This window comes from Phalacrocorax carbo, chromosome 2, assembly GCF_963921805.1.
Source record: "Phalacrocorax carbo chromosome 2, bPhaCar2.1, whole genome shotgun sequence".
Lineage (NCBI taxonomy): Eukaryota > Metazoa > Chordata > Aves > Suliformes > Phalacrocoracidae > Phalacrocorax > Phalacrocorax carbo.
In genome coordinates, this window is record NC_087514.1 from 110,960,091 (window position 1) to 110,986,954 (window position 26,864).

The 26,864-nt window shown below is 40.9% G+C and overlaps 1 protein-coding gene across 2 annotated transcripts in view; it reads left to right on the top strand.

The window, feature by feature from the left end:
- Nucleotides 1–26,864, top strand: part of GLI3 (GLI family zinc finger 3) — a 211,385-nt gene that overhangs the window by 151,945 nt on the left and 32,576 nt on the right. Inside the window, exons 8-10 of one of the 2 annotated variants that reach the window (XM_064443852.1) lie at nt 15,431–15,647; nt 17,121–17,237; nt 18,547–18,687. In XM_064443852.1, coding sequence (XP_064299922.1) covers nt 15,431–15,647; nt 17,121–17,237; nt 18,547–18,687 — 475 coding nt within the window. The remainder of the gene's footprint in view (nt 1–15,430; nt 15,648–17,120; nt 17,238–18,546; nt 18,688–26,864) is intronic. The other variant, XM_064443853.1, reaches the window with a different exon arrangement.

A 26,864-nucleotide genomic window follows, 5' to 3' on the forward strand; every position in this document is an offset into this window, starting at 1 on the left:
ATCAGAGTAAAGCACAGACATGTGTTCAGATAAATGTTTGGCTAGAACTTCTTGGTATTCATCTCCAAGTTTTTTTTCATATTTCAGTTTGTCTGTTGAAAGATTAGACTTTCTGTGGCTAAATTATCTTTTTTTCTATCAAGGAAGTACTGTTATCCAGTATCATCAGAAATGCTGTGATTTTCACTCGGCTGCTTCACTTGCATGTGCAAGAAAACATTTGTTCTGGAGGCAGAAGAGCAGAGTAGCAAGGGAAGAGGTGGGCAGAAGTTGTACAGGAAAGGGAAGTAAACAGGCACAGGGAGAGGAAACAAGGGCAAGAATGTCAAAAAAGGAGTGGAAGAAAGTGAGGAGAAACAGCAGAAAAAATGGACATGCAATCGCAGAACATTCTTGTATTCGTGGCATTGCTACGTGTTATTTGAGAAAAGCTCCTTTGGTATTCCAAAAAAATTCTCCCACGTCTCCAAAGTCTCAGAAAATATTGGTTTTGCATTTATAGCACTCAAACAGAGCACCGCTGGTCCCTGTCTTAAAAGCAGCCTCCACCTTCAATTTGCAATGAGGCAAAGGAGCAAGTCCCTACAGCGATTTCTTGAGATCTAAAAGACCAGTTTTTGGCAAGGCTTAAACATGCCTCTCCAGCAAAAATGACACACTTGCAACTTCAAAAACTGGCTATGGGGATTTGCATTTTTGGAGAAAATGGGGCATGCAACTGGTGTGTTAGAAACTGTGAGCCTGCCAAACTTCGAAAGTGACAGCACTGTAAATATTTGGTATTAGCGTAAGTGCTGTTGTGTGGTTTTTTTTAAGCACTTCTCAATAGTCATGCCTGATGTACTTGTATAGCTGTATAGTATCTCACAGGTGTGATATCATAGCTCTGTAATACAGCTCTGGGTCTGTGTAACCACAGTCCCAATTATAAAGCTCCATGATGTGAAATATGATTTATGCCAATAGCTGGCAGCAGTTTTGGACCGCATCTGTTAAATACATGTACTCTGTGGAGGTGTACTGTCCCCACTGTCATTAGGATAGGATGGCATTTTAATTACTCACCTCCTTTTCCATTGCTTGTAACTTCGGTAAAGCAAATAGGACATGAAAGTTGGTGTAGTCTCCACAGTGGAGTGAGTCTTCTCTCTTTTTACTCTTTCTCCACAGCTAGAAATGGTTGGTATATGTTTTTGACACAGAATCACAAACCTAAGGGCCATCCCTGCAAAGCCAGAGTCAGATGAATAGTTTTGTTGAAGACAGATGTGGAACTGGGATGAGTTATGGGCAGAGGCTGAGTAAGGATGCTAAGGAGCAGCATAGTGAGTTTTGTGAACTGGTGTCACTGAAGAAGGCAAGGATTGTGTGATTGAGCCTATGGCTGACCGCAGCCTTCAGCACTTCCTGGTCATACTTTCCAGGCATGCAAAATCCAAAATTTTACACCATTTTGAATTAATCCTTTTTTTTGTTTTGTTTTTGGTAAGATATGCCTGTTCAACACGAAAAGTGGGAAATGTACCTCTCCATTCTTCTGGGTGGGAAGGAGGGAAAGGGAGAGAGCCAGCTCTTTTTCCAGCTTTGCAGCTCACCTTTGTTGATGCCCTTTAACTTCTCCTGTGTGCACCCGCCTATAAAAGCATTAAACCAAAAGAAACAGTGACTTAAGGTATTCAACCCAAGCCACATTTCATTGCTTTAATAAATTCCAAGACTAAATAATAAGGCTATCAGTAAAACTTAATTTATTGCAACTCACTGTCTTGTAAATAATGCATTCAGCACAAGGGCTGCTGTACTGAATCAAGCCGTAGGTTCATCCCATTTAATATCCTGTCTGCAACAGTGATCAAAGCGTAGATGAAACTTTTCCTAATGTAAAATCCCAGCTTCTGGAAACTTGCAGGTAAATCTCATAGGAAATGGTACAGTTCAGCAGGCCACTAGATGGAATTGCAAAGACAGGAAGGATTTGTATTTTAGGCAACATCAGCAGCAATAACCATACCTAACATTACACAATCCTCCTACTTCTAGATCTTGTTTCCAATCACTTTTAACTTAGCCCAAATGGTTTACACTTGGCAGCATTCTTCATGGCAGATACCTATCTAATGCTGAGGTTTTCCAAAAAGTGTTGGCAAAGATACTAATTTCTCAGAATGAAGTTAGTTAGGGAAGAAGAGACTTTTCTGTGTGAACTAAAAGACCTCTTGCTACCTACTCACTGAGAAGCAACAGCCTGCTAGGGATGCTGCCTAGATGGTATAGATCTGATCTTTGCTGTTCTTGAGAAATTTAGCCAAGTGAGAAACCCTGAAGATGTTTATGTTAGTATGTGTTAAATAGACTAAGCGTTCCAGTATGTTCCAGTCCAGAGCCCACAGAGAGGAAGGAGGACCTTTTCCTGCAGCTGCAGCTGTGGTTAATCTGGTACCTCCCTGGGAAGCCTGTGGAGGCTAAGCTGTCTGCCCAGCCATAACAGCCTTCCCTGAATGTGAAAAAAGAAGCAGTCTTCAGAGGAGACAGGAGTTAGACCAGGAACTGTCGAGGTTAAGCAAGCTGGGACAAAATGCATTTATATAGCACAACAGAGGGTTTTGCTAGAAGAGAGAAAAAGCTACAGAATAAAGCATGCAGAAGCCAGTTATTAAGGTGAATGAAGGTACTGCCCCCTTGTGATTGTGCTTTGATACCATCTTTAATTTCAGGGTTGCACAGTATTTTTTTTGCAGGGCCCCTGCCTGCTTTAGTGCACAGGCTGAACATCCTCCCTGAATCAGCCAGAGCTGTAGGACCCCATCTCACCTGTCCCAGGTAGTTGTAAAAAAGAACGGAGCCTCTTACCAGGTTGTTTGCTGCCTGGAGGGTGGACTCTGCTCTTGCAACACAATCCCAGCCTGAGACTGAGCAAACTGAACTAGTGGGAAGTGACCACTGGGCTCATACAGCTTCTCTTCCAGAGGCCCAGGCTACCAGAGGAGCCAAATTGCTCACAGCTATGGCTAGAAGCTACTGACAGCTGTTTTGAACATTTCACATGCTGTGTCAGGTTAACCTGGGAGATCTGGTCTCCATGTCTGAAAGTGAGCAACCACAATGAGTGGCACTTCTTACCTTCATCTTTCTTCGATTCATGTTCCTGTGCAAAATGAGTCCTTCCCCTTCACCTCAGAGGGAGGTTGAAAGCATTAACGTTTGGTGAAGCACTTAGATTATACAATGATGAGCACAGTAGAGAAGCTCAGGAGGGTATAAATAATTATGTATTCACTGATGTTTAAATACAGTGGAAGGAAGGCCTATGGGCAATACTCTGGGCAAGGAGAAGAAAAATGCCAGAGGGTCTCTCACTGAAGTCTATTGTGCATCTTTTGCACTGAACAAGATATGAATCCTGAAGGGGGGGACAAGGAGTGCATGGTCACGTAACTAAAAGCTGATTAGTCAGCAGATGAAGGCGTGGGCAGGTTTAGTTCTGGTCTGTGATTTTGCAGGCTCAATGCTCTTTCATCCTGCTTTTGCAAAGGTGCTACTTGTGTTAAGAAAGTGTCTCCAGGACCTCGCTGGTCTTTGCTTTGGCTAAAAAAAGTATATCTTCTGGCTAAAAGATTACATCCCATGCTTCACACAGCTTTTCAGCATAGGACCCTCTATATCAGCACTGTGGAATGTGGAGGATGAGATCAAATGAAAGGAACCACGTTTTGGGCTCTGTTTTTACAGAGCTGAGCACAGAAGAGCTCTGGTCCTTGACATGGGTACTACTGCAGTTCAAATAATAAATAATAATAGCTTAGCACAATCCAGATAGGGCTTGACTTGGCGGGCGCTTTGTCATTGTCAGCTGGCAGCGTAATGCTGTATCCTGACTACTGGCTGAGTACTTGAAAAGAAGATGTCGCTCCTGCTGACAGCTAATAGTGGATCTCCTTTAGCACACCAGGTAGAGCTTCTACTTTGTGCATTTGAAAACACCTGGTTTAGGTCTCAGCTGAGAGAGATTATACAGAAAGGAGGTGTATGAAATAGCATCAAATGAGGATAATCCTTCATTTGACATTTACTCATTTGGTTACCTGCCTCAGTCCTGCAGTGCGGCACCCCTGCTATTAATCTTTTGTCAGGATGTACTTAATGTTATATCTGCTACCTGTGACAATTATTAGACTTTGCACTTTGGTAGCACTTCTTTTTGAGAGGCAGCCTGGCCTAGAGTGAGTATAGAGAGGGTAATCACTTCCCATGATATTGAGAGTACTGATGCAAAACCTTTACAAAAGATTAGCTGGTTTTAATAAACATGTTCTATATCATCTGAAATTCAGAACCTCTATATTTTTTCTAGTCCTTTAGCAGTGCTGTGATACCAAATTTACAAAGTCAGTTTTCAGAAAATGAGCTGAATTGCATGTCAGCTACAACTGTTTAAATCAGGAGTAGTTCCACCTCTACAAGGAACTTTCTTTGGGTCTAGGCAGATGTAACTGTGAATACACCTTAGCCATCTCATAACTTGTTAGAATTCAGTTTCATGTGAACATGAGAGCCCTTTGGGGTTTTCTCCAAGATTTGAAAGTAACTGAGAAAGCACAGCAGCACCTTTTTTTTTTTCCCCAGGCTCTGCCCCTGCTTCCCTGATGTCATCAGAACAGGAAGGAACAATTAACATAGTGTGGTTAATTGCAGCCAGATCCTGGTTGTTCTGGCTCACATCAGTTTGCTCTTGGCTGATAGGAAGCTGAGCATCAGGGAATGGCGGTGAGGGTACTTTCACAAAGAGTGCTAGAGAAAAGATTGCTAGGTTTGTAGGTTGAGCTTAGGCAGCAGTGGATTAATATCAGTGAAGAAGACAGAGTCTGTGCTTCTGCAAGCAGGTATTGGACTCTCAATGATTTCCTCATCTCAGTTAAGCTCCTTGTAGAGTGCATTTGTTGTATTAGTCAGTGCCCTCCCCTCTGAACTGCTTTATATCTAGAGACAAGTGACCATGTATTAATTTCTCCAGTTTCCCTTGGCAAACACAGAGAGAAAAGCAAAGAGAAAAATAAAAAGACAGTTAAAATACACAAATGAAAGCATAAGGTTATCACAGAGAAAAGTGAAAATAGCTTCAGCAGAGTGCCCAACAGTCTAATTATGCGCTGTATAAAAAAAGCAAAGAGTATCCTTTTATCAGATTTAAATTATCCAGTTTTTTAATTTAACAGAATGTCTTATAGTTATAAGACAGGGAGCCCTCATGTTCACAGTCTTCCTTCTTTATTCAATATTTTATATATTCTTATTATGTCTCCTCTTATTCATCATCTTTCTGAGGTAAATGGTTGTTTTCAGCCTGCTCTTTAGAAAGTTCTTGCATTGTCATTTCTGCCGATACTGTGTGAAACAGTGTCCATCTGTGACACACAGTAATGTTCCAGAAGAGGACCAGCAATTCAAATGCACCATGATTTTCTGTGCCCTGTTTCCTATTCCATTTGTTTTTGCCACAGCTTCACATTGATCAAATTTTCATTCCTCCATTGAATTCTGCACTGAGACAAACAAGTGCTTCTCATGAGTTGTCTCAGCTGATTTAGGACCAGTGTGTGAGTAGTTCAGTCGCCCTTTCAGTATCAATATGCATCTTGCTGCCAATATGGCTCATTCACGTAGTGTACTTGGCTCTAAAATAACCTTTTAGCTCTTTGCCATGCTGCTCAAAATAATTTTGTCATATATACGGATTTCACAGAACCACAGAATCACAGAATGGTAGAGGTTGGAAGGACCTCTGGAAACCATCTTGTCCAACCCCATCCTTGAGCAGGGACACCTAGAGAAGGGATTCATTTTTTTCATTACTTGACTCCATGCCTGGATTGCTGATAATTGCACTAAAAACCAGAAGACCCCACCTGAAAATTTGTATCCAACTTTTACTAAAAAACAACTGCTTAATTCTTACCTTTGATTTCTATTTTAGACTGTAAGTTTAAAGTTTTTCTATTTATATAATTAAAACTGTATAAAAGGACACAATCAAATGCTGCTTTAAGAAATAAATCTTTAAAAGGACATATTTAGAGTAGAACAGGTAGAACACTATATTCAGCAATGGTTTGCAAGAAGCTCCTTATGATAGGATGTACAGGGTGAAAAGTATGTTAACTGGATGAACATTACAGGCATTCTGCTGTTTTATTATCAGTCTTACTGGGATCTGCCTAAGTGAGATGCAAAGCTGACTTTGAGCGAAAGCTTTTCTTGCATTAAAAGGGCTCTAGTTAATTGCATGTAATATGTTGTAAATGAATGCTTAGTTGCAGTTCAGACTGAGTCAAATTCAGACCAGGTGTAACCCCACTGAAACAGGTCCTATTATAACTAGGCACGTCACATATGTGCAGCATAGGGCTTTATTCTCCACAGTCTTGTACTGTGCATGGTTAATCTAAAGAAGGGAATATAATGCTCTATCATGCCATAATAGCTTCATTTTTTACCCTCTTTCAAGTAGTGTGAATGGCAGTGAAGTGCTACAAAGTGAATAAAAATGAAATTAATCAGTATTACAGAAAGTTGCATCTAATTCAGGCTCTGTTGAAATGTAATTTTGCAGCTAGCCTCCTATAGAAAGTTCGTATAGATTATAGGATGGTGACATTCAGGGAGATTGTTTTGGAGATCACCTGCATCTTTCATTAGGAAGTGGTGGATGTTTTTCACCACAAATACACACAAATGGCAAGATTTCCGCCTTCAGAAACGGTATAACGTAAGAAGTCAAGCAACATAAAGAATATAGACTATGCAGGCGCATGTTGCCTGCCATATATGTCTATAGAAGGACATATATACAAGTGTGATCATGTATATATGCCTGTAAATGTGTATGTCACAGATCTTGTAATTACAAGTCAGTTTGAATCAACTCGCGCCAGACTGGTTCAGTGTTACTCAAACGGTTTAAAGTCATTGGACGCAGCACGTTATTAATTCCAGGAAAGTTCTGGAGCTGAGAGAACTGTGCTGGAGTTTAACACTTCATTACTTCATTTTCAGACCCTAAAAGCAACTACTAATTAGCACTTTCTGTGTAATTAATGATACAGGTTTTAGAAACTCAGACATGCTTAGCCGTGATTTTAATTCAAAATGATGCTTGCCAGAAGTGTCACAAGCTTGCATGGAGGGAGCACAGATGAATTACGCAAGGTACTGTTAATACAAAGTCCAGTTAGGATACTAAGGATTCCTGAACAAGAATATCCCAGTGAGAAGGACAAAGCTGTCGATGCTGTCTGAGCACATGAGGTTAATCAGTGTGGCTCTGTTGTGCTCAATGAAACTGTTCCATTTTACTCTGGCATATGGCAATGTATTCATGAAGAAAAATTTCACCTACCCTAGCAGATAAAACAGAATAGATAATACAGTAAGCTGAAAGGAAAGAACAAACCACAGACTCTGTTAATTTTGAACTGGTAACAGAAAAATGAAAAAAGAGGCAATGATGTGTGTGAGTTAAATACAATTGTAAAATGATGACTGTTAGCTGATGAAACCTGGAAAAAAGTATTATATATGCTATACTTTATTAGATGCAGGATACGTCTTTTTACAAATTCAGTTAGATGACTTGTCTCTAAGTTAGTGATTTTTAATGAAACTTGTCAACATTACAAATGCAGACGGATTTTTGTGAAACTTAGTCATTTTGAAAAATTATTTCAAAGGATTTCAAGTCTCATACCTGCCTTTAAGATCACACCACATGTCTGGTTTCATAGTCACAGTTTGATACTGTTTTCCCCTGTACTTAAGTAACAAGCCGTAAAAGCAACTGATGACTTGTCTGCATTGTCTACTCAAAGCTTAGTGTTGTCAGTTAGAAAGCAGAGGGAAAAGAACAGGATTTAAAGCAAAACCCTTTTTTCATATTACTAAAAAATCATACATATATTGTGGGTAAAATGCTCCAAACAGAAGTGTGTTTTTAAACTCTCCCTTCCTGTAATGCCATTGGGTTTTCATTTTTAATCTAAGATATTAGAAGCAGTAAGAATTTCACAGATCTCTTCAGGGCTGCAAGGTTGCTGAGTGCATTGTTACTCCTGTGACCTGAGCAATTTGTCAGCAGTCACTTTTTCAGGTTGTTTCCATGAGGAGAAGTAGATGGCAGGGTTGGAAACTTCTTTTTATTCACTCCTGTTTGTTTACAAAGAATGTACACAAATTCCTGCTTCCGTCAACTCAAACAACAGGAGACAGTTTTCTTACATGACGCTCCTGGCTGCTTTTTCTCTCCCAGGTCCTGTCCAAGGAGAATTCATTCACGTTCTCTCTCCTCCATCTCTGTTGGTGTCAGACTATGAGTCTGTCCTGCTGACTGTCCACAGCTTTCTGCATCTGACTACGCAATATTTCTGGCTGCATATTACACATATACATAGCTGCATCAAAATATATATGTAAACTTTTGTGTATAAAGTCAGCTATGCAGACCCCCCTTAGCACCCATGGCTCAACTCCCAGCCGCCCTTATTTACATCCCACGTTTTGGACAGGGGCTCCTACATGTCAGTTTACCAGGGGATGAATTAAGCTGTTTCTTACATTACTCCTCATAAAAAAAGGAGCATCTGAGCATGTGAAAAGCAGTATTTGATCACTGTTAACTTAGTTATGATTTGTTTTTGTGACTTAATTCAGTTAAGATTGCAATGTCTGTAGGGCCCAGGTTTTAGGACAGCACTTAAGGACTTGCTGAACTCAGTCAGGGGTGCTTTCCTGAAGAGTAGCTGGCTACATCTGTAAAATGGGAAAGGTACTTCTTTGCCCCTTAGCAACAATCCTAAACAATAAATAAGGATTTTGAAAATTAAAAAAAAAAAACTAAAGGTGAAATCCTGGCCTGGGGTAAGGAAAGGATGAAATGGAATTCAGTGAGCCCAGGTGTTCATCCAACGTTTATTAGTGGGTTTCTGCACCTTCGTTTCTCGGATTCACTTGCCCACAGACTTCATGCAACTCTTTAGGGAGAGTAAGACAAAGCAGTGACATCTCTACCTATTTAAGCATGAGCTAGAAGCAGCCATGGTGTTATCCTAATACCTGATGATCAGCTTTATTGAACATTATACTAGGCCATCTACAAGTTACCTCTCCCTTCATGAACTGGGGTCCATTTTGGAGGGACTTGTATCATTTGGTCTGCCTAGTGTCAGTTGCTGATGGAGGCTACAGAATGATCTGGGAGTACCAAGGCTTTTCCACAAGTTTGGAAGGGCCTGTGTGCTCTCTTGCAGTGCAGGGTGAACCCTTCCTTATGGAGAGAGCACTTGGGCTGTGAGTGCACCACCTGGATATCAAAGACCAAAGGGCCTGAAGCCTTGTCCTGCATGGTGGTGTAGAGGGAGTCAGTGTGTCTCACTATGACACATTCCTCTACTGCAACCAGGTCTGTATGTTTTATTTCAAGAAAGATGTTAGACAGTTGGGGGGACTACAAGGAGTAGCAGGGAAAATTATCAGAGGTCTGAAAAAATGATACCAATGAGTTAAAGTAGACTTGACCTAGTTTGTACAGATTAAAAATAAGACGACCGGACAGGAAGAGGTTATAGTAATAATTTCAAGTATGTGAAAGAGAAAAGAAAGGAAGTGACTGTGAAGGTGAGTGATGAGTGCTGGATATAATAACAACATGCTGGTCTTGAATTGCTGCAGGAAAGATTTAGGATAGAGGATAGGGTAGGAAAGGAAACTTTAATATGGTAAGCATGACATTGGTTCTATATGAATAAAGACATCCCAAAGAAACAAATCTATCCTTCTGAAATTTAAAAAATATTTTAAAACATAAGAAATGTCCCACTGGGTCAAACTAGAGGTGTCAGATACTATATAGTCACACAGTCTGTCTCTGATGGTGGAAACAGCGGATGTTATTGAAGAAGCACATGAAACCGCCTGCTTTCTGACTTCATTCTTTCTGTGGTCTCCCAACATCCATAATCATTAGATTAGCAGTCCCAAAGCATCTGCCCTTCCTTGTTCCTTTTAGTATTTCTTTACAGACCTGTTGTCTTTGGACTTGTCTAATCCCATATGAACCTGCTGGGTGTGTCTGCCTCCTGTGGCAGCTGTTCCAGAAGTCCACCAATGCATTTTTTAATCTCTCTAAGCTGTTCGCCAATGACTTTCACTGAATGCCCCCATTTATACACTTGAAAAGCTCTTTTCCTAAAACCTTGCAAAGCAGAACCAGAAAGAAGGCGGCACTCAGTTACTTTTGCAAGACGTACATGCATCAGATCTTGCAGAACTGTGTGTGTTTTGTGATACAAGGAAGGCATCTTCACAGTTTCTGTGAGGAAAACTATCATGATACAAACAAACTATCCTCACAGTATTCACAAAATTGGGATCTCCTCAGCATTTTTGTATCAGCCTGTCTCCTTAGGCACACCTATGCAATGTACAGGAAAGAAGGAATTTTTCCTGACTTGAATTCACAGCTGTTTTGCAGTAAATTTTGCAGCTGTGACCAGAAACTGGATGACCTTGTTAGTAGGACAGCCACAAAGTAGCCACAAAGTTTGGTTTTGATTATATCGTCTGTTTTTCTTCTTCTTGAAGTCTGTTCCTTAAAATTTGATGTGCTCATGTAATTGCAATGTAGTTCACTGCCCTGCTTTACCTCCGGTGAGGGGAGTTTGAGACTTCGCAGAGGGGGAGGAGAGAAAGAGAGAGAGAGACAGACAGATGGATAGACAGACACAGAAGTCTGGAAGTATGGAAAAATAAATGATATCACTTATGGGCTTTTCTGTCAGTGTATATGAGTTATTGAATGCTTAAGCAGAAGTATTACACATTTGCTTCTAACCCTTATCCCCCATAAAACTCAACAAGTACAAAGATAACCTGCACGTAGTTTATTAGTGGTCTTACATGCATTAATCTTTTTTTCTTTTTCCTTTTCTACTTTGTTCAAAAAAAAAAAAAGTCTGTAACAGAGATACAAATCAGATTCCCTGCAGTGGTGTAGGTTTCCATTTCTCAATAGGTAGATGGAAGAAAAAGATTCATAAATCACTTACACTTCTGTGAATCTGAGATTTTTTGGAAGTGACTGGTGTTTTGGAAAATGTGAACGATTGGGGCAGGCATATTGCATTCTTCTGGCATCTGGATTTTGGAAGTGTTGAGCCCTCCATGTCTGAAATGCAGCCCCTTTAAGGTGTCGTAAAAGGAACATGTTGCAAATTGAGGCCTCTGAAACCACTAATCACTTTTGAAAAACCTGGTTGTTGGTTTTAGTAGTTCTGGACTCTCAGAATGATTGCTTTCAGGTCTTGTTTACTGCCACTGGGCATGAATTTTAGACACTTACTGAATGGCACCAGTGCCATCTCGGTGCACACTTCTAAGCAGTCATGGCTGGATCGGCTGGGCAAGGCCAGGTGGTGCCGCTGCCCACCCTTCCTGCTGATGCTGACCTGGCTAGAAAGCAATGTGAGCTTGGTGGGGCAGCAAGAGGGAATATGGCTGCCAGTGAAGGCTGAGGGCTCCCATGGGGTTTGAGGGGACTCTGTGCTATAAGGATTCTTCACACATCCTGTATTCAAGAGGTATTGAACAACGTAAATTAAAAACTTTGGGAAGGAGGGCAGAAATCCAGGTCTTCCCTTCCCAAAATAGTGCACCATACCAGCAACATTGTGAGCTTTGATTTCTTTTTCTTCTTTTTGGCCCACAACATCAACTTTATTGTTGAGCAGCCTAAATGGTTTCTGAAAGGCAGAGAAAGACCTGCCACCTTCTGTTCTCTTCAAATTCTTCTGATCTTTTCAGATCAGAAAAATCATCCAGGCTGCCCTGTGACAGTATCTTGCATGAGGGTGATGTTAAACCCAGCCAGGTCATCTTGCCTTATGAAGAGCTCTCCAGAAACAGCTGGAGAGAATTATTTGAAGGCAGCTATCTGAGCTATTTAAGAAATCACCCTGAATGGCTGAACCATTGTCACCATTTCTGAGTACTCCCCTTAGCTGTTCTGGCTGTTCCTCTGCTCCCTCGTGATCTTTTCATTTCAGTTAAGTGTTTGAAGTTTGGAGGTAGAGGGAATGAAGTGCAGGCTGCCAGGCTCCACAGGAAAATCCTAGTACCTCAGACTCAACCCTTGCTGCTGAGCACGGCGCAAAAGAAAGATACTAAACAAATAAGGACTCCTCCTTTCCTTAGCACACCTGTCCAGTTACGTCTTAATGCATCTGCTGCTGGTGTCATTGTTTTTCAGTAAAAGCCAGTCACTAAGATGATGTCCGTCTCCTCTGCCGTACCCTACAAGTTTGCTTACTTGCAAGTTGGGCAAAAGTTGGCAGAGTCTGGCTTAGCATCCTCCTTCTGGAGGCTTATATGGTGTTAAAGGAGCTATAGATAAAGAATATGTCTCTGTGAGGTAAAATCTGTCCTTTGATGGAAGCCATTTTTATTTATATAAGGAGGGCCATAGCAAATATACTTAACATTCAAGTACTTGCACTGTACTGCTGTAAGGCGCGTCACTGCAGGCCAGTGAAACTATCTTCTGTATTTGTATTTGTCCTTTAGTTAGAAAGGTCTTTTGCCATTGGGGAGGCATAATCACTTTTTACATTGCTCTACATGGGGTAAAGAATGTGAAGGAGGGATGCTTGACCACAAATACCCAATTGACACAGCAGTCTCTTCTCAGCTTGGAGGGACTGAGTGGAGAATATTGCCAAACTCCAGTAAATATAAGTGATCTGCATTAAGTTCAAGTTGTACGTATACATCTTACGGCTTCTACAGTCTGTTTCCTACTTGGGGCCAAAGGTTCCTCTTCAGCATCCAGCTTCCCAATTCTCTAGTCACCAGCACCCTAACAGCCTCCTACTGAGATAAAAATATATTCAGATCACCGCAGTTCCCTCCTGCCCCTCCCACACTGTTTGGCAGGGATCTCCTGTGCTCTTGCTTTGAATAGGTTAAAAAATTAATGTTAGATGCAGGTGCTCTTGTAACTGTCGTCACAGAGCAGTGATGGGCCGGATTGAAATCTCTAAGCTGAGGTCTTAAGTCAATCATGTCTTGTGGCTGAATCGTAAGTTTGTCTTTTTACCAGATGGGATCTGCCAAAGTTTTGAACTGGACTTGGAAAGCGTTGTTGTGCATGCATGAATACTTAGAAGGTAAAAAACCCTCAACCACCCTATATTTCCAACGGTGCTTTGTACTTGGAGCTCCCAATGAAATCAGTCCACTTAGTTTTTTTTTTCTTTTAAAGTGATTCAGCTGGTGGCTGAAGATGTCCTGGGCATTAACCACTCACAGAGAAATAAAATACTTTAACCATATTGTTTGTATGTTGCATTTTTTGAGCTTGGTGAATTTGATAGCATCTTCAGGATGCGGCTGTCTAGTGTTTGAAGTGTGAGGAGTATGAACTCACAGTATATATATACAAGAAAAAAATGCTAGGGTACAGTAAGGAGGCATTGTTTTAGCCTCATGTATGATAATTTTATGTTTTTTAATGAATAGACCAGAGTAGTTACACTTAGTAATGTTTGTTCACTAAAAAGGAAAAGGGGTGTTAAATCATTGTGTTCTTTGATGAATGGCTTGTACACTGAAGAATAAATTGAACAAACTGGCATAGAGCTCAGTGAACATGAAATCAGCTATTAGAAGAAAGCTTGTGAACAAATTCTGAGCCTGATATGCATCTTTTGATTAATGTCCTATCAATCATCCATAGTGGCTACCTTAGCTAAATCGTGCTGTAATCATTCATGGTTGCTTACAGGAACACTAGCAGGGACTATAGAGCTGCAATAACTGAATATTATTACTGATTTCTCCCTAACTCTTGCTGTGAACAATTACTGTTTTCACTACATTTCTGCCTCCCTTTATTAAAAAGAATACAATGCAAAATGAAAAGAGAGTTCCTCAAAGACCAGTAAAATTCTCCCAGGGTATTCTTAATGATATTCTGTCCTAAATGGGCAAACTATTGTAATGCAGAGTTCTCACCAGGAATAATAGTAATGTAATCACATTGAAGCTGTCTCTTTATGGATTGTAGTCAAACAGACAAAATGTATAGTCAGATTAATGAACACAGAATTTCTGTAGAATTATTACTTAAAGTGGTTGAAATTATTTTAGCTCTTTTTGTATCCCAGTTTTTTCAGTTAATGCACTTAACACAAACAGCAATTAGGTCTCCAGACTGCAAATTTGGTTTAAATCCACCCTTTTGACATTAGAAGCAGCTTTGATTCTTAAAAGGTTTTATGCCTGCACCCCTCTCTTTTAAGACCTAATGTTTTGAATTTGTATGGCTCTTTTGAACTGTGGTGGTTTTGGGGTTTTTTAAGGAAAAAAAAATCAATGAATATGCTTTTTCTTCTTTTTTTTCCCCCTTCTATGATTATAAGTTATTGGCAAATGTTTACAGGAGAATTTCATATTCCTGTGTGTGAAGATTTAGTTCCACACCATTTATTTCTCAAGTGTGATACAAAGAATGCTTTGGCACTACCCACAAAATAGGTCCTTAGATGGCAGTGTAATTTCCTCCAAAGTCACTGTAGTCTGGGAAATACGGTGAAGTAATGAAGTGATGACAGGTATTAACATGCATAATGGGCTTTAATAGACATTTAATGTTGTTTAACTGGAAGAAGGAGAAGTGCTTTCCCACTGGAATATTTCTACATTGAAACTCATTGATCACCAATTTCAGAGGGGAAAGGTTAATCCATCTGTTTCTGTAACCAAACGGCACTGATGACAATTCTTTAGGTGACATTCTGGATGAACTGAGCTTTCCATCTTTGCAAACAAATGAGTGATATGACAAGCATAGTGTTCAGAACACATTTAACCAATTGATTTTCTCTCCTCTTGTAATAAGATCTAGAGACATATGAAAGACCGTAGCATGAGCCAAGATTAAAGGAACTGCTTCATACACACGAACATAGGGGAACTGCATTATCAATAAAAGTACTATAAAGCATGTAGGCACCCATTCTTTTTCTTTATATAAAGTTTGTTATTGCAATAAATAGCTGTTATTGAACTGCTTGCCTTTTATTTCAGTTTTTTGAGTTTTATTTCAGTCAGCCCTCTGTGATTTCCTGGTAAATGTTAGGAAAAAGCGTTATGTTTTGTTATGGTATCATTTTTGCACCCACTAGTAAATGCAGGCCAACTCCAGATTTAAAAGCAGGTTTTATTGTCCTTTGGGACGTGAAGACAGACATGAGGGAGACAGAGGGGCTTGACTTCAATTAACATAAATATATCAAATATATTTTAAATGTTTAATCTGTACAGTTCCGTACTGTAATGACCCTCATCTTCTTCCTCCCTTTTCCCTCCTTTTTTCTCCCAAATTCAGCCCTGCTCTGAGTTTTACATACCCTCCTACACCAGTATCCCTCCAGCAAATGCATCAGCAAATCATAAGTCGTCAACAAACCCTAGGTTCAGCCTTTGGACACAGCCCTCCACTCATCCATCCTGCTCCAACTTTTCCTACCCAGAGACCTATCCCTGGCATCCCCAGTGTCCTGAACCCTGTCCAAGTCAGCTCTGGACCTTCTGAGTCCACACAGGTGAGAAACAACAAAAGAAACCTTTGCACCCCACTAATTTATGAAAAAAAACACCCCACTATTTATATCGCCTGTATGGCAATTAATCACCACGGTCACTGAGACCCTTCGATAACAGGTTTTTTGCAGCTATAGCATTTGCAGTCCCATTATTATAAATCTCAGGAGTGTATGCATGGTTCCTGATTGGTAGTATGCTTTTTAGTCCTTGTAAATATTTCAGCGTGCTGCAGCAGCTTCTCATTCCAAATTGTCTCTCCTGGATCTTATACAGGAACATGATACAGGTGGGGAGCAAGAAAAGTGGGGAAAACCTCATCAAAACACTAATGTTTTAAAGACCAGCAGCTTCACTTCCAAATCAAGCTGACTGTAATATACACAGGGTTAGATTCTGCCCTCCTGACACAGGTGTGAGTAAATCAAAGTGAGTAACGCAATCTGTGAGCAACAGAGAAACCTGAAGACAGCACAGAGATGTGAAGGGGTTTTTTCTCAGATTTGTGCAAAATTGGTCTTAGTGAGTTTGAATTAATCATTTTGATAAACCAAGTTGTATTCTCAAAAGCTGGAGATGCGCAGCAGTGAGTTAGGCCCATAATGTGGAGTTTATCACAGTTCGTGGTTTGCCTGTTATTAACTAGTGCTGCTTGTTTCCAGATGACCTGGGATAGGTTATTTATCAGTCTGGGAGCTGTTTATCTCCTGGCTAGCTTTTACAAATGTAGAAGCAGAACATACTGCTGTAGGAAGCATATTGATTTTTTTGTGGGGTCCATACAAGTTCAGATATCTCTAAAAGATCTCTGGATTCCTACAAGATCCATTTGCAGGTGTAGATAATGGTGTTCAGTCTAGCACGGCAAGAGAAAAACAAGATTCTGGCCTGTTTATGTCAGCAGTAGTTTTGCTATTGACAGGAGAATCCAGGACTTCATCTAGGATTTTTTGGCTGAGTGTTGCACACTGGTGTTCAGTTTTTATTCCTATCCACCCTTATAATGGGAAACACAGTAAAAGAGCTGAGGTCTTGCGTGCAGATGTTAAGTGCTAAACCTTTCCTCCAAGAGTGGAAAAAATACATCTTTTTCTTGTGTTGATTCAAACTAGTGCACAGTGATTTCATTTTTCAAAATTGCTTTTTTGAAGTCGTCATTATGTGGCAAATCAAGTTCTCCCTATCCCTCCCTGGCCTGACAAAACCAGCACTGGTCTGTAGCAAGGAGTTACATCAAATGCTCTCCTTCCTGTTCCCTCCCTGCTCCATTACAAGGTTGAGCGATGCAGCTCTTCCACAAGTTAATGCTATGTAATTGAAGCACAATGTAATTGCATATCCAATATAATTAACACTGTAGCTTCTCCAAATAAAGTTGCTGAGCAGATGCTGTGTATTTCTGTTTGGAGCTACATATTTATCACAGTCTAATTTTGTCTTTTTTTGGGGAAAAAAAAAACCAAACCTGCCTGCAGCAGAATAAACCCACAAGTGAATCTGCAGTGAGCAGCACTGGCGATCCCATGCACAACAAGCGCTCCAAGATAAAGCCCGATGAGGACCTCCCCAGCCCGGGAGCAGGAAGCGTGCAGGTATGCCTGTCAGGTTACAATCATAAGCCTTTCCTCTTGCTGCCAGAGGGAAAACGGACCTCACCTGTAGCACATGTTTTCAGTCTTTCTGCCCTCATACAGCCCTTAATCTAGTTCACACATGGGCAGCCTCAGTTCATGGTAGCAAGTGTTAAACGTAGGCAGTGAGGGGCTGCTGGCTGTGTTGCAGAATGAGGGCAGAGAGGAAGGAGGCTGATAGAGAGGTGCCTCTGGTCAATCAGAGAGTGCTCAGCCCTCTGTTCACCATGGAAGAGCAAACCAGAGACATTCAGGTCTTTATTGAGGATGTCTTTTCTATTCAGCAAGAATATTTAAGCCACGTTGACTTTACCAGGCCTTAGCGCTGTACTGCATTGAGGCCTCAGTGTCAGGCTCTAGTCTCATTAGCTATACTTCCTATACTGGTTAATGCCACCGGTTTTAGTAGGGCGACTCCTGATTTACAGTGACTCGGGGGAGATGAGAATCAGAGCCTCAGTCTTGTGAGTGAATCCATGAAAACAAAGCAGTAGTCCATCTAAATCCTTCAGCAGGTTTGAAATGGAAAGAGCGTGAGTGCATAATCTGAACCAAATGTTTACGCTAACATCTGACCCTTACCCTGGGCACGTAACAAGCTGGGGAGAATGAGGTACCTTGAGGAACTGAAGATGGAAAGTCAAAACCCAAAATTAAATACTCTTTTCTCCCGCTCACCCCTTTCATGCACACATTACAGGCAAGAACAGACTAACAAGTAGCCTGAAAATTACCCAATTACCAAAATTGCTTTTGGAAAGGTTTTGTGGACAAAATTGTCGCAGGATTAACAATGAAAACACACTTTGGATTACTGCTGATCCATTTTGTGTCTAACCATAGTACTAAAGTCAAATTCCAATTAATTCAAAATATTGAATAGTGCCTTTTTTCACTAGTGATGCCACTGAATAATAATGGGTAAGTGTGCAAATAAAGAGCTGCCTGAATCTGGAGAGAGGGAAGCCAAGCCTTTACGATTTGCTTTGAATTGAAATGTAAAGGGTTATTTTTTTTTTTAATTCTCTGCAGTGAGTACTTCTGGGGAGGAAAAATTTGTTTTATCTGTATAGTCTGCAAATGGCTTCCGGCTTACCAGGCCTGTTTCAGGCTTATGTATTTTGTAGAACTGAGTAAGAGAATGAACTGTGAGTAAAATAATCTGCATGCCCAGCCCCATCTTTCTTTCAATGCTGAAATAAATCACTTTTCTTCCTCTTCAGTTTCAGAATTTCCTCTCTCCTCACCCCTGTTTTTTGCCTCTCTCCAGGAACAGCCAGAAGGAATGACCCTGGTAAAAGAGGAAGGGGACAAAGATGAAAGCAAACAGGAGCCTGAAGTGGTCTACGAGACAAACTGCCACTGGGAAGGCTGTTCCCGGGAGTTTGACACGCAGGAACAGCTAGTGCATGTAAGTTAATGGTGTTCAGGAACTGGGTTTTAAAACTATGTGACCTTTTTCATGGGGGTCGGGTTCTCTGACCCTGTGCTGAGTCAAGTTTCTTAGCTAACAGTGCTGCAAACCAGAGAGGGGTTTATGAGTTTCTGAGAATAAAGAAAACTCAGAGCCACAGTGCTTGACCTGTTCAGTCAGCTAAAGCTTAGTGTAAAATTCAATAAAGTCTTCAATAGAGATTGTAGTGGCTCTGATCCTGTAAGCCAGCAAATGCTATTTTGAGTTAGAGACTTTGATAGTTATTGAGTAATAGTAAGCTGGACATGAATTATTATTAACCTTTAGCCAAGTTTGATTTCTTTCTCCCAAAAGGGACTGTAACAGTAGAAATGGGCATGGGGAATTCTTCCCCTTCCCTAAGGGGGTTTTTGGTATCAGTTTCCTGTTGTGTGTAAACTGATGTGGATTATTCAGCTGAATACATGGAGACCGAGTTCTTCCAGTCTTTTTAGCAAAAGCAAACTGTATGGTCTTATTTGTGCTACCCAAATACTAGTTGTGTCTGCCTTGCTTTTCTTCCACTCTACCACTTCTCCAAAATAAATGATTTTCACTGTTTTGTAGTATTGTAAGCTAGAAAATGTATGATCAAAAACTAGACAATAACCTGGCAAGTACAGTCCCCCGCCATTTCCAACCTCCTTAGCTAGCAGCACCTCTCTTAATTACAGGCATCATAGAACTTATCTAAACACTCTGAAAAAAAAGAATTCCTAGTACAGATTAGAGAGGAACATCTTCCACAAATAATCAGTGTCAGAATCCTATTTATTGTAGAAAACTGTTTAATACTTTCCTGGAGGTCATGCAAAATCTATTGCATAATGTGGCCAATACTACTGAAATAGCTTGTTGAAAAATGTACTTTTCTACCCAAAACAAATTTTAAAAACCCACTGTATATTTCCAAACACTACGCAAAATGGTAAACTGATGTTGCAAAGCTGACTTCAGTAAAGCAATGACAGCTTTTACTTGGTGGAGTGGGAGAGCTATTGGTGTTGCGGTTATTAATCAAGATATATTTTCAGTTTCTTATTAGGTAGTAATAACAGTTACAGTAACAATAATAATAAATGAAAGACTATCACAAACTAAAATAATGGAAAAAATGTGACTTTATAAAGAATCCTTTGGACATATTTTGCACAAAAACATTTTAATAGGCCAAGATGAAATGTGAGGAGGGACACTTTCAGTGTCATAATACCTTTGGGGAAGAAATGCCATATGGACAGCTGCTGCAAAGGGTTGGACACATTTAAAAGATCAAGTGTCGGTCTTGCAATTAATTCCATGCAAACAGACCAGTTGACATCATCTGGGCTCTGCACAGCCAGTCTGTATACCTGCTAATAATTGCTAGGCTGAAGCTTTATGATGCCTGACAAACCTTTCTCAATATTCAGAAATTATTCCAGTGATGATGGCAAATTTATACCAAAATATATGAAATAAAAGAGAAATTCAGAATAAAGGTGCCCTTGGTAATGAAAATAAGGAAGAGGTTTTTTTGAAGTTTCAAGCATAAGAATTAACTGAATTCCACTGTGCCTGTTAGCTAATAGCTGACATTTTGTAGTTTCAGGTGAATTAAACTGACAGTGTGATAGTTTGTTTGGGGGTTTTTAAATTTGTTGTTTCTGGTGTGATTTTTGTAGCGAATCTGAGTGTACTGTAGGGGTCAATAGCAAGACTCCTCTGCAAAAAGTGTATTTGTTACATTTCTGCACGATGGCAACATCTGAGATGGGTTTCTCTAGACATAAAGAAGGCAGATAAAAAATGTTTCTGTGATACAAGGAGTTCTTTTTGGCAGGGCTCAGGATTCAGATACGTTATGATGGCATTTAAGATTACGAGGTGCAAGTCCTGATTCAATATCCTGAAGACAATAAAATCATCATCATCATCGCAACCATCACATTCAAGTAGCGCAAATCATGCTGTAAGAGTCAGCGTGACTCAGTGATGGCGCCCTGGTTTGTGATTTCTTTTGCTGCTCCGACAGAGCCCTGCTGTGGGGACTTGAACGAGTTATTTCTGTCAAGAATTGCAAAGGGCTTTAGACATCTAACTCTGTTTGAAAGTCTGGCCTTTCACCCTGGTCTGTCTCTCCCACATTTTGCTGCCCTTGATTGCCACAGCCTTCTGATGTACACCTGCAGCAACTAGGGAAATGAAGTCCAGCTCTCCTTAGGGCTTCACGGGATGGCAGTCCTGGTTTCGCTTAGGTGTGTGATTCCAGCAGAAAGCCTTAAGTCCCTGAGCAGCAGTTCAGCCCTTGAAAATCTCCCTGCTGGTGTGACTGATGTATGCCTCCTACCCAAATACTTGTGGTTAAATCCAATTAGATACAAATTGCCACAATTTGCGCTTACCTTTGCACTGGATGAGTTCTTGTCTTGGTCTGTGCAAGTGTGCAACTGAATTAGGCAGAGAGAGAGTATGTGTCTCAGTGGCATGAGTACGTCCTTTACTCAGTAATATTTACACAGCAGTAGCAGCTGGAGGCCTCATCGAGCCCAGGGTACCACGTCGCTAGACGCTGTTCAAACAGAAGAGAAGGAATGGCCGTGATATGGGCATGAGGTCTTTCTTCACCCTGCAACTCCAGAGCCATGTAGATTGGGCTGTTCAGTGCTGTCTGGAGGTACCTGAGCTAGTTCATATATGGGTAGTCGTGTAGCTAGGATCATGCTATGCTTCCCAGCAAGGTCAAGGCTTTGCAAGTTAATAGATATTAACCTTCAAATCTTGCAGCAGAGCTCTGCCACGTTGCCTCCCCTGGCAGCATGCCCTGCTGCTCTGCGAGTGATTCCCAACCGGCTGGCAGACTCAGCAGACCCTCAGTTGCTCCAGCCGAGTTTGAAGGGGGGTCTGAAGTCAGATGCTGGACTGCCATCTGGGACATCAAAAGTATAGATAACCATCCTGTTTTGTTGACTTTGCTGTGGTGTAGTAATCATCAAGGCAGGGGCAACTGGCATAGATAAAAACGATAAAGGCTTAAATTGCTCTAGCAAGACTCATCTAGACAACATCTGCCAGCTTCCCTATACTCCCGAACGGTCAGAAAGGTTGATTAGCAGTCACGTGTTCAGAAGTCGGGTGGGTATGGCACATGTGATACTACATCATATTGTGTACACACACCTACTTGTGGTTACTATGGGTAGTCAAGTGAACTGTATAGTGAAACTAAGAGTGAGGTATGTAGACCTTCACAAAGGATAGCAAGAAACCCCTTCCCTGTCACCCACTTCACTGAGTACATGTTACGTAGCATGTATTCAGTAGAAATGAAAATGCATTTGTATGTTTGACTTTGAAGTATTTGGAGTATTCTTGCACCTGTACAACTCTCCAAGCCACTTCCCTGGGCTTTGGAAGTTCAGCTGGGAAGAGAAAATTTGCAAAAATGCAGAGCTTCAGAAAAAAGACCTAAAAAGCTTCCGTGTACATTCTGATAAGGCTAAATTTTCAGGATCTATGCAGGCTAGCAGTAAGTCTTTTAATGAATGTGGATTATTTTTTTTTTTCAGAGGAGCAAAGCTACTGTTTGTAGCCATACATAATAGTAAGATACCGGATCCAAAACATCCAATGGCACAGAACAGTCTGTTATCCAAGCCTTGCATCCCAAAGCACTGTAATTGTAGAGGAACTGCAGTGTTTAGGGAAAAGATGGAAATATGTTTCTCGATGTTTGTTTTGTTTCCTAAAGGGTTAGGTACCTCAGCGTGAATTCTATTCACGCTAGGTTGAGCAGAGCTCCGGAGAGCTTTTCCACAATACACAATGTGCACAGTTCACATTATAGATGTCATTACTCCCGTCACGTATAGGGTGTATACACAAGCACATATGCATGTGTTTTGAAAGAGGTAAATACGAATTTATGTATATTCTGGGCTTTCTGTCACATGAGAATAGCTTTATTATCTTTTGGGGAACGATGGGACCCGATTTACTTTGAAATCAGTTGTAGGTGAATCAGATTCTAGCAACATCTGCATTATAATGTGATGTGTGGTGTAGCACGTATGAGATGGTGAATACAAAAATAACCTGTGTCTGAATATGTGGTATACCTTTAGAGCAGAAATTGCAATCCTCGGCACAATAGTCAGTATTTGATGGCATTTTTCTGCATTACTTTCTGTGGCAAAGTCCTGCTGTTATTAGTGTAAAATGTCGGCACTAGTGGAAGTGTGCTTAGGCACCAAGAGACAATGTTTTCTGACTGAATTTGTGAACAGAACATGGGCTGCTATGAATAAATAACTGAAAAGCTACATAAAAGAATCATTATTGACCCACCCAGAAGCGTTTGACACTGCAATGATTTTGGTGCGGGAGCTCTTATTTTCAAGTGATATGTGCCACTTAGAATTCAGCGTGGTTAAATTTTCATGATACATACACCAAAAGGCAAGGTGTTAAACCATTCAGACGCTCTGCCTTATTTATAGCACCTATCCATCCTTTCCCCCCCTCCCTCTCTTACAGTTAATAGAAAGATTCATGATTCTTCATGGTTGTCTATCTAGCGTCTGACAGTACTGACTGCCCTGCTAAAGCAAGTCACTATCTATAATTGATATCCTTCTATGGAATAGGGTACTGGCTGCAATTGAAGGGTTTTGCTGAAAGCTCTTAAATCCTGACAAGTTCTGCCCTTGTTCTGGTTCAGTCGCCAAGCTGTACTGCTGGGATCCCAGGGTTATTTGAAGTTGGTGCAAAAGGGGTGCGTGTGTTGCACATTAGCAAATCACAAAGTTGGAGAGCTGCATTAGAGCTGCCACTGCATTCACCTGCCAGGTAGTCTTATTTACAGTGCGTTGCACTCCTGAAAAGATTGCTTACATTACTGCTTGAACATGTGTATTAGAGGTTTCTTTCTTTCCCTTTTTCTTAACAAAAAAAAAAAAAGGATCTTATTTATTTTAAAACCTCAGTTTGCTGCTGGGGTCTTTATCATTCAGCTGTTTAATTAATTTCTCTGCCCAGCGAGATATTATAATTGGGCTTAGCTGAGCTCAAGTTTGTTTTAAATATGTGATAAATGCACTTGAGCGCCCAGAAGCTAATAAGATATTGTATATTTTTATAAATCTGATTCTTGTTGCAGTTTGTCTTTTTTTTCCCCCAGAAATCAGTTTAAGAATAAAATATTGCAAAAGGGTTAGACACTGAAGATAAAAGTTTATTTAAGAAAATTATCCTTCAAGGAAATGACGGAAGTTATTGTTAAATATTAATACAGTGGCAATCAGAAAAACGCAGTGCTGCCTATTTCTCATCCCCCTTGCTGTGCAGCCTTGATGATAATTATTTTTCATTCAAAAACATGCTTGAAGAACTGTAGAGCTATTTTTTTGTTACTGTTTTTGCCTTAATTGTACAGCAATAAAATTCCCTCATTGTTGTTACATTTGATTAGATGAGATCAAAAAGCCCTAAACTGACAGCGATGGCTTACATTTAGGATTTCATTTTCTGAGGTCTTCCTGCCTATTTGCAAAGCCCCGGTGACTGGAGCACTCCCCTGCCAATCCCCAGGGCAGCTGCTGTAATGCTGAACCAGGCTCTCTCATCGCCCCAGAGGAGTTTCTTGTGTTTCTCAGGTAACCGTATGTTCCGAAGGTAACCGCGGTGCACTGAGAACCACCATTACATGAAGCTCCCTGAGTTGAGTTTCTTCAGGTTTTTGCCCTCTGCTCCTACAGAAAAGGGTGGATTCAGCCCTGACTGACAGAAGTTGGCCAGCAATCCATGGAGACCTACACCTGTCTACAGCCTGCCTCAGCTGAGGTTTTGCAGCACCTATAGTGATACGGACTGCCTTAATCAGTGCTGTGCATCTCAAAACACTTAAGAACATGTCTGATCAGGAGGTGAGGAACACACTGCTCTCTGAAGGACCATCTTTGGGGTTGGTCATTTTGGATGCCCAGAAATAAGGACACTCAAAGTCAATAGACTTTTGAAAGTCTCATTTGCTCTGCCACCATGCTGTCCTTGGCCTGTGGCTTCTTCCTCAGCTCCTGTTCTGTAGGAGAGTGGTAGGTAAGGACTAGAGAGAGCTTCTCTTAAAAAAAGACCCAACTGCAATAGGAGAATAAGCCAAATTAGAGCAGTTCCCCTGAGTAACAGCTGCAGTGGTAAAGCTGTAAATGACCACGAGCGTCATGCATTGGCCCACCGCTTCCAGGAGGAGAAACTGTCCCAAGAGCAAACAGCCCTGAGCTGCCAAAGCTGATGGGGTGCTACTTGCAGCTGTGTGGGTAGGCATTGATGCCTGAAAGGAAGCAATTACACACAGCTGCCCCAAAAGGCAGATTATCCACTGTACATTAGCAATTTCTTTTCTCTGGGTACTGGAGGTGTTGTTGCAACTGGTCATGATGCAGGTAAGCGTCAGCTATGTGAAGCAAGTCCCTTCACAATCCTAAAGAGATGTCATTGAACATCCCAGTTTGCATGTGTCTCCGAATACTTGTAGGGATTTATTTAATTTTTAATTCTTCTTTGCAGAGGCAGTTTTCAGTGCATTTTTATAATAGTTGTATTTGGCTCTAGTGCAGTAACTCAGAGAAGCTCCAGCCCATTCACAGGTTCATTGTGCGTGGTAGTGACAGCCACTGCCCTGAAAGGTTCAGAAATGTTCCCTTTAAATTGAAAAGAGTAAGGAATAGATAAGAACATGAAATCCATTATAGTAATCATTTTTTTCCTGACAAAAGGAGAATGTGTTACGTACCACAGCAAAGGGGGTTTTATTGGTGTTTTTATTCTATTTCATCTTATTTGGAGAAGCAATGCTGTGGCCAAAGAATCAAGTGAGACAAGCCCAGGGTTTGGGACACATGAAGAAGGCAGGGAGTTTTAGAGGCAAAGTGCCATGGAAAGGTGTTTTTCCCAGTTTGTGCATCCCCTTAGTATATTTGATCTTTGTAGCTGTGATGGAACAAGGGGGAGGAGAGAGAGGGCGGAGAGATTATAGCAAATAATTGTGGGAAACATCCGTTCAGAAGTTTTTAGATTTTGAAATCTCCTCCTCAGTGCCTGTTTAAAGGCTGAGTTATAATTACAGCACCACCTTATTGTGCTGGATTATAGGCTGCTGAGCCCGTAGTTTTAAACTGTGCCAGAACGGTAGCAGTGTTTATAGGCCAGCAATTCATTACATGGCATAGGAAAGCTAGTAAGCAGATCTGTGCCCCTAAGCGCATGTTCGTTTTCTCTGTGTTTCCTTATGGGTACCTAACACAGGCTTGTTTAAATGAAGCATGTCTTTAACCCTCCATCAAAGCTAACCATGTAAGTGCTGTCGGGTTTTAAGGTTAAGTAACCACAGACAGACCTCTGCTGTTCTGTAGCTTCAGTAGCCCTTGGGGTCTGGTACAGCCCGTTTGCCTTCCCAGCACATCCTTCCTCTGCGCCAGCCACTGTGATGCCCTCTGCCTTCCAGCAGTGTTAAAAGTCAGCACTGCTGCCTTGTGATGAGATCTTATTCACTCTGGGGTTGACCCAAAGGCCAGCTGTGCTTTGGCTCAGGTCCTCTTAAGCACTCCACTACACAAGCACATCGGCAGTTCCCCTACCTAGAGTCTGGCTTTTGATGAATCACAGAGGAGAAGGGGGAAAAAAAAAATAAAGTGGGGATTTCTTTTTTTGATAGAGTAAGGTTTACAAAAAAATAAATCCACCCTAATCTGTTAAGTATTAAGAGGGGATTTAGAGAGAGAAATGTAATCATTTTTTATTTTAATTCCTCTGTAATTAGCATTTCTTTCACAGCATTAGGAAGACTTGTTGTTAGTCTGCTGCTGCTACAGCTACTGTTCATATGAGTTGCCAGAGTAATTGTCTTTGAATTGGTGTCTCTGAAAGAAGTTGCTAAACTATGACATGTCATTTAAATAGCGCTTCTTTTTCACTGATGTGGGTAGAGATGAACAGTGCTCCTCCTATGCCCCTAGAAGTTACTCTAGCCATTTAGATTGAAATCATAACAAGTGGGCACTTGAGTGGAAAGGGCTGTGTATGGTAGGGAGCAGAGTTTGGCATCTGTCCATATTTTTAATCACAAAGCACTATTTAGGTGGTTTGTGGATATATGTACT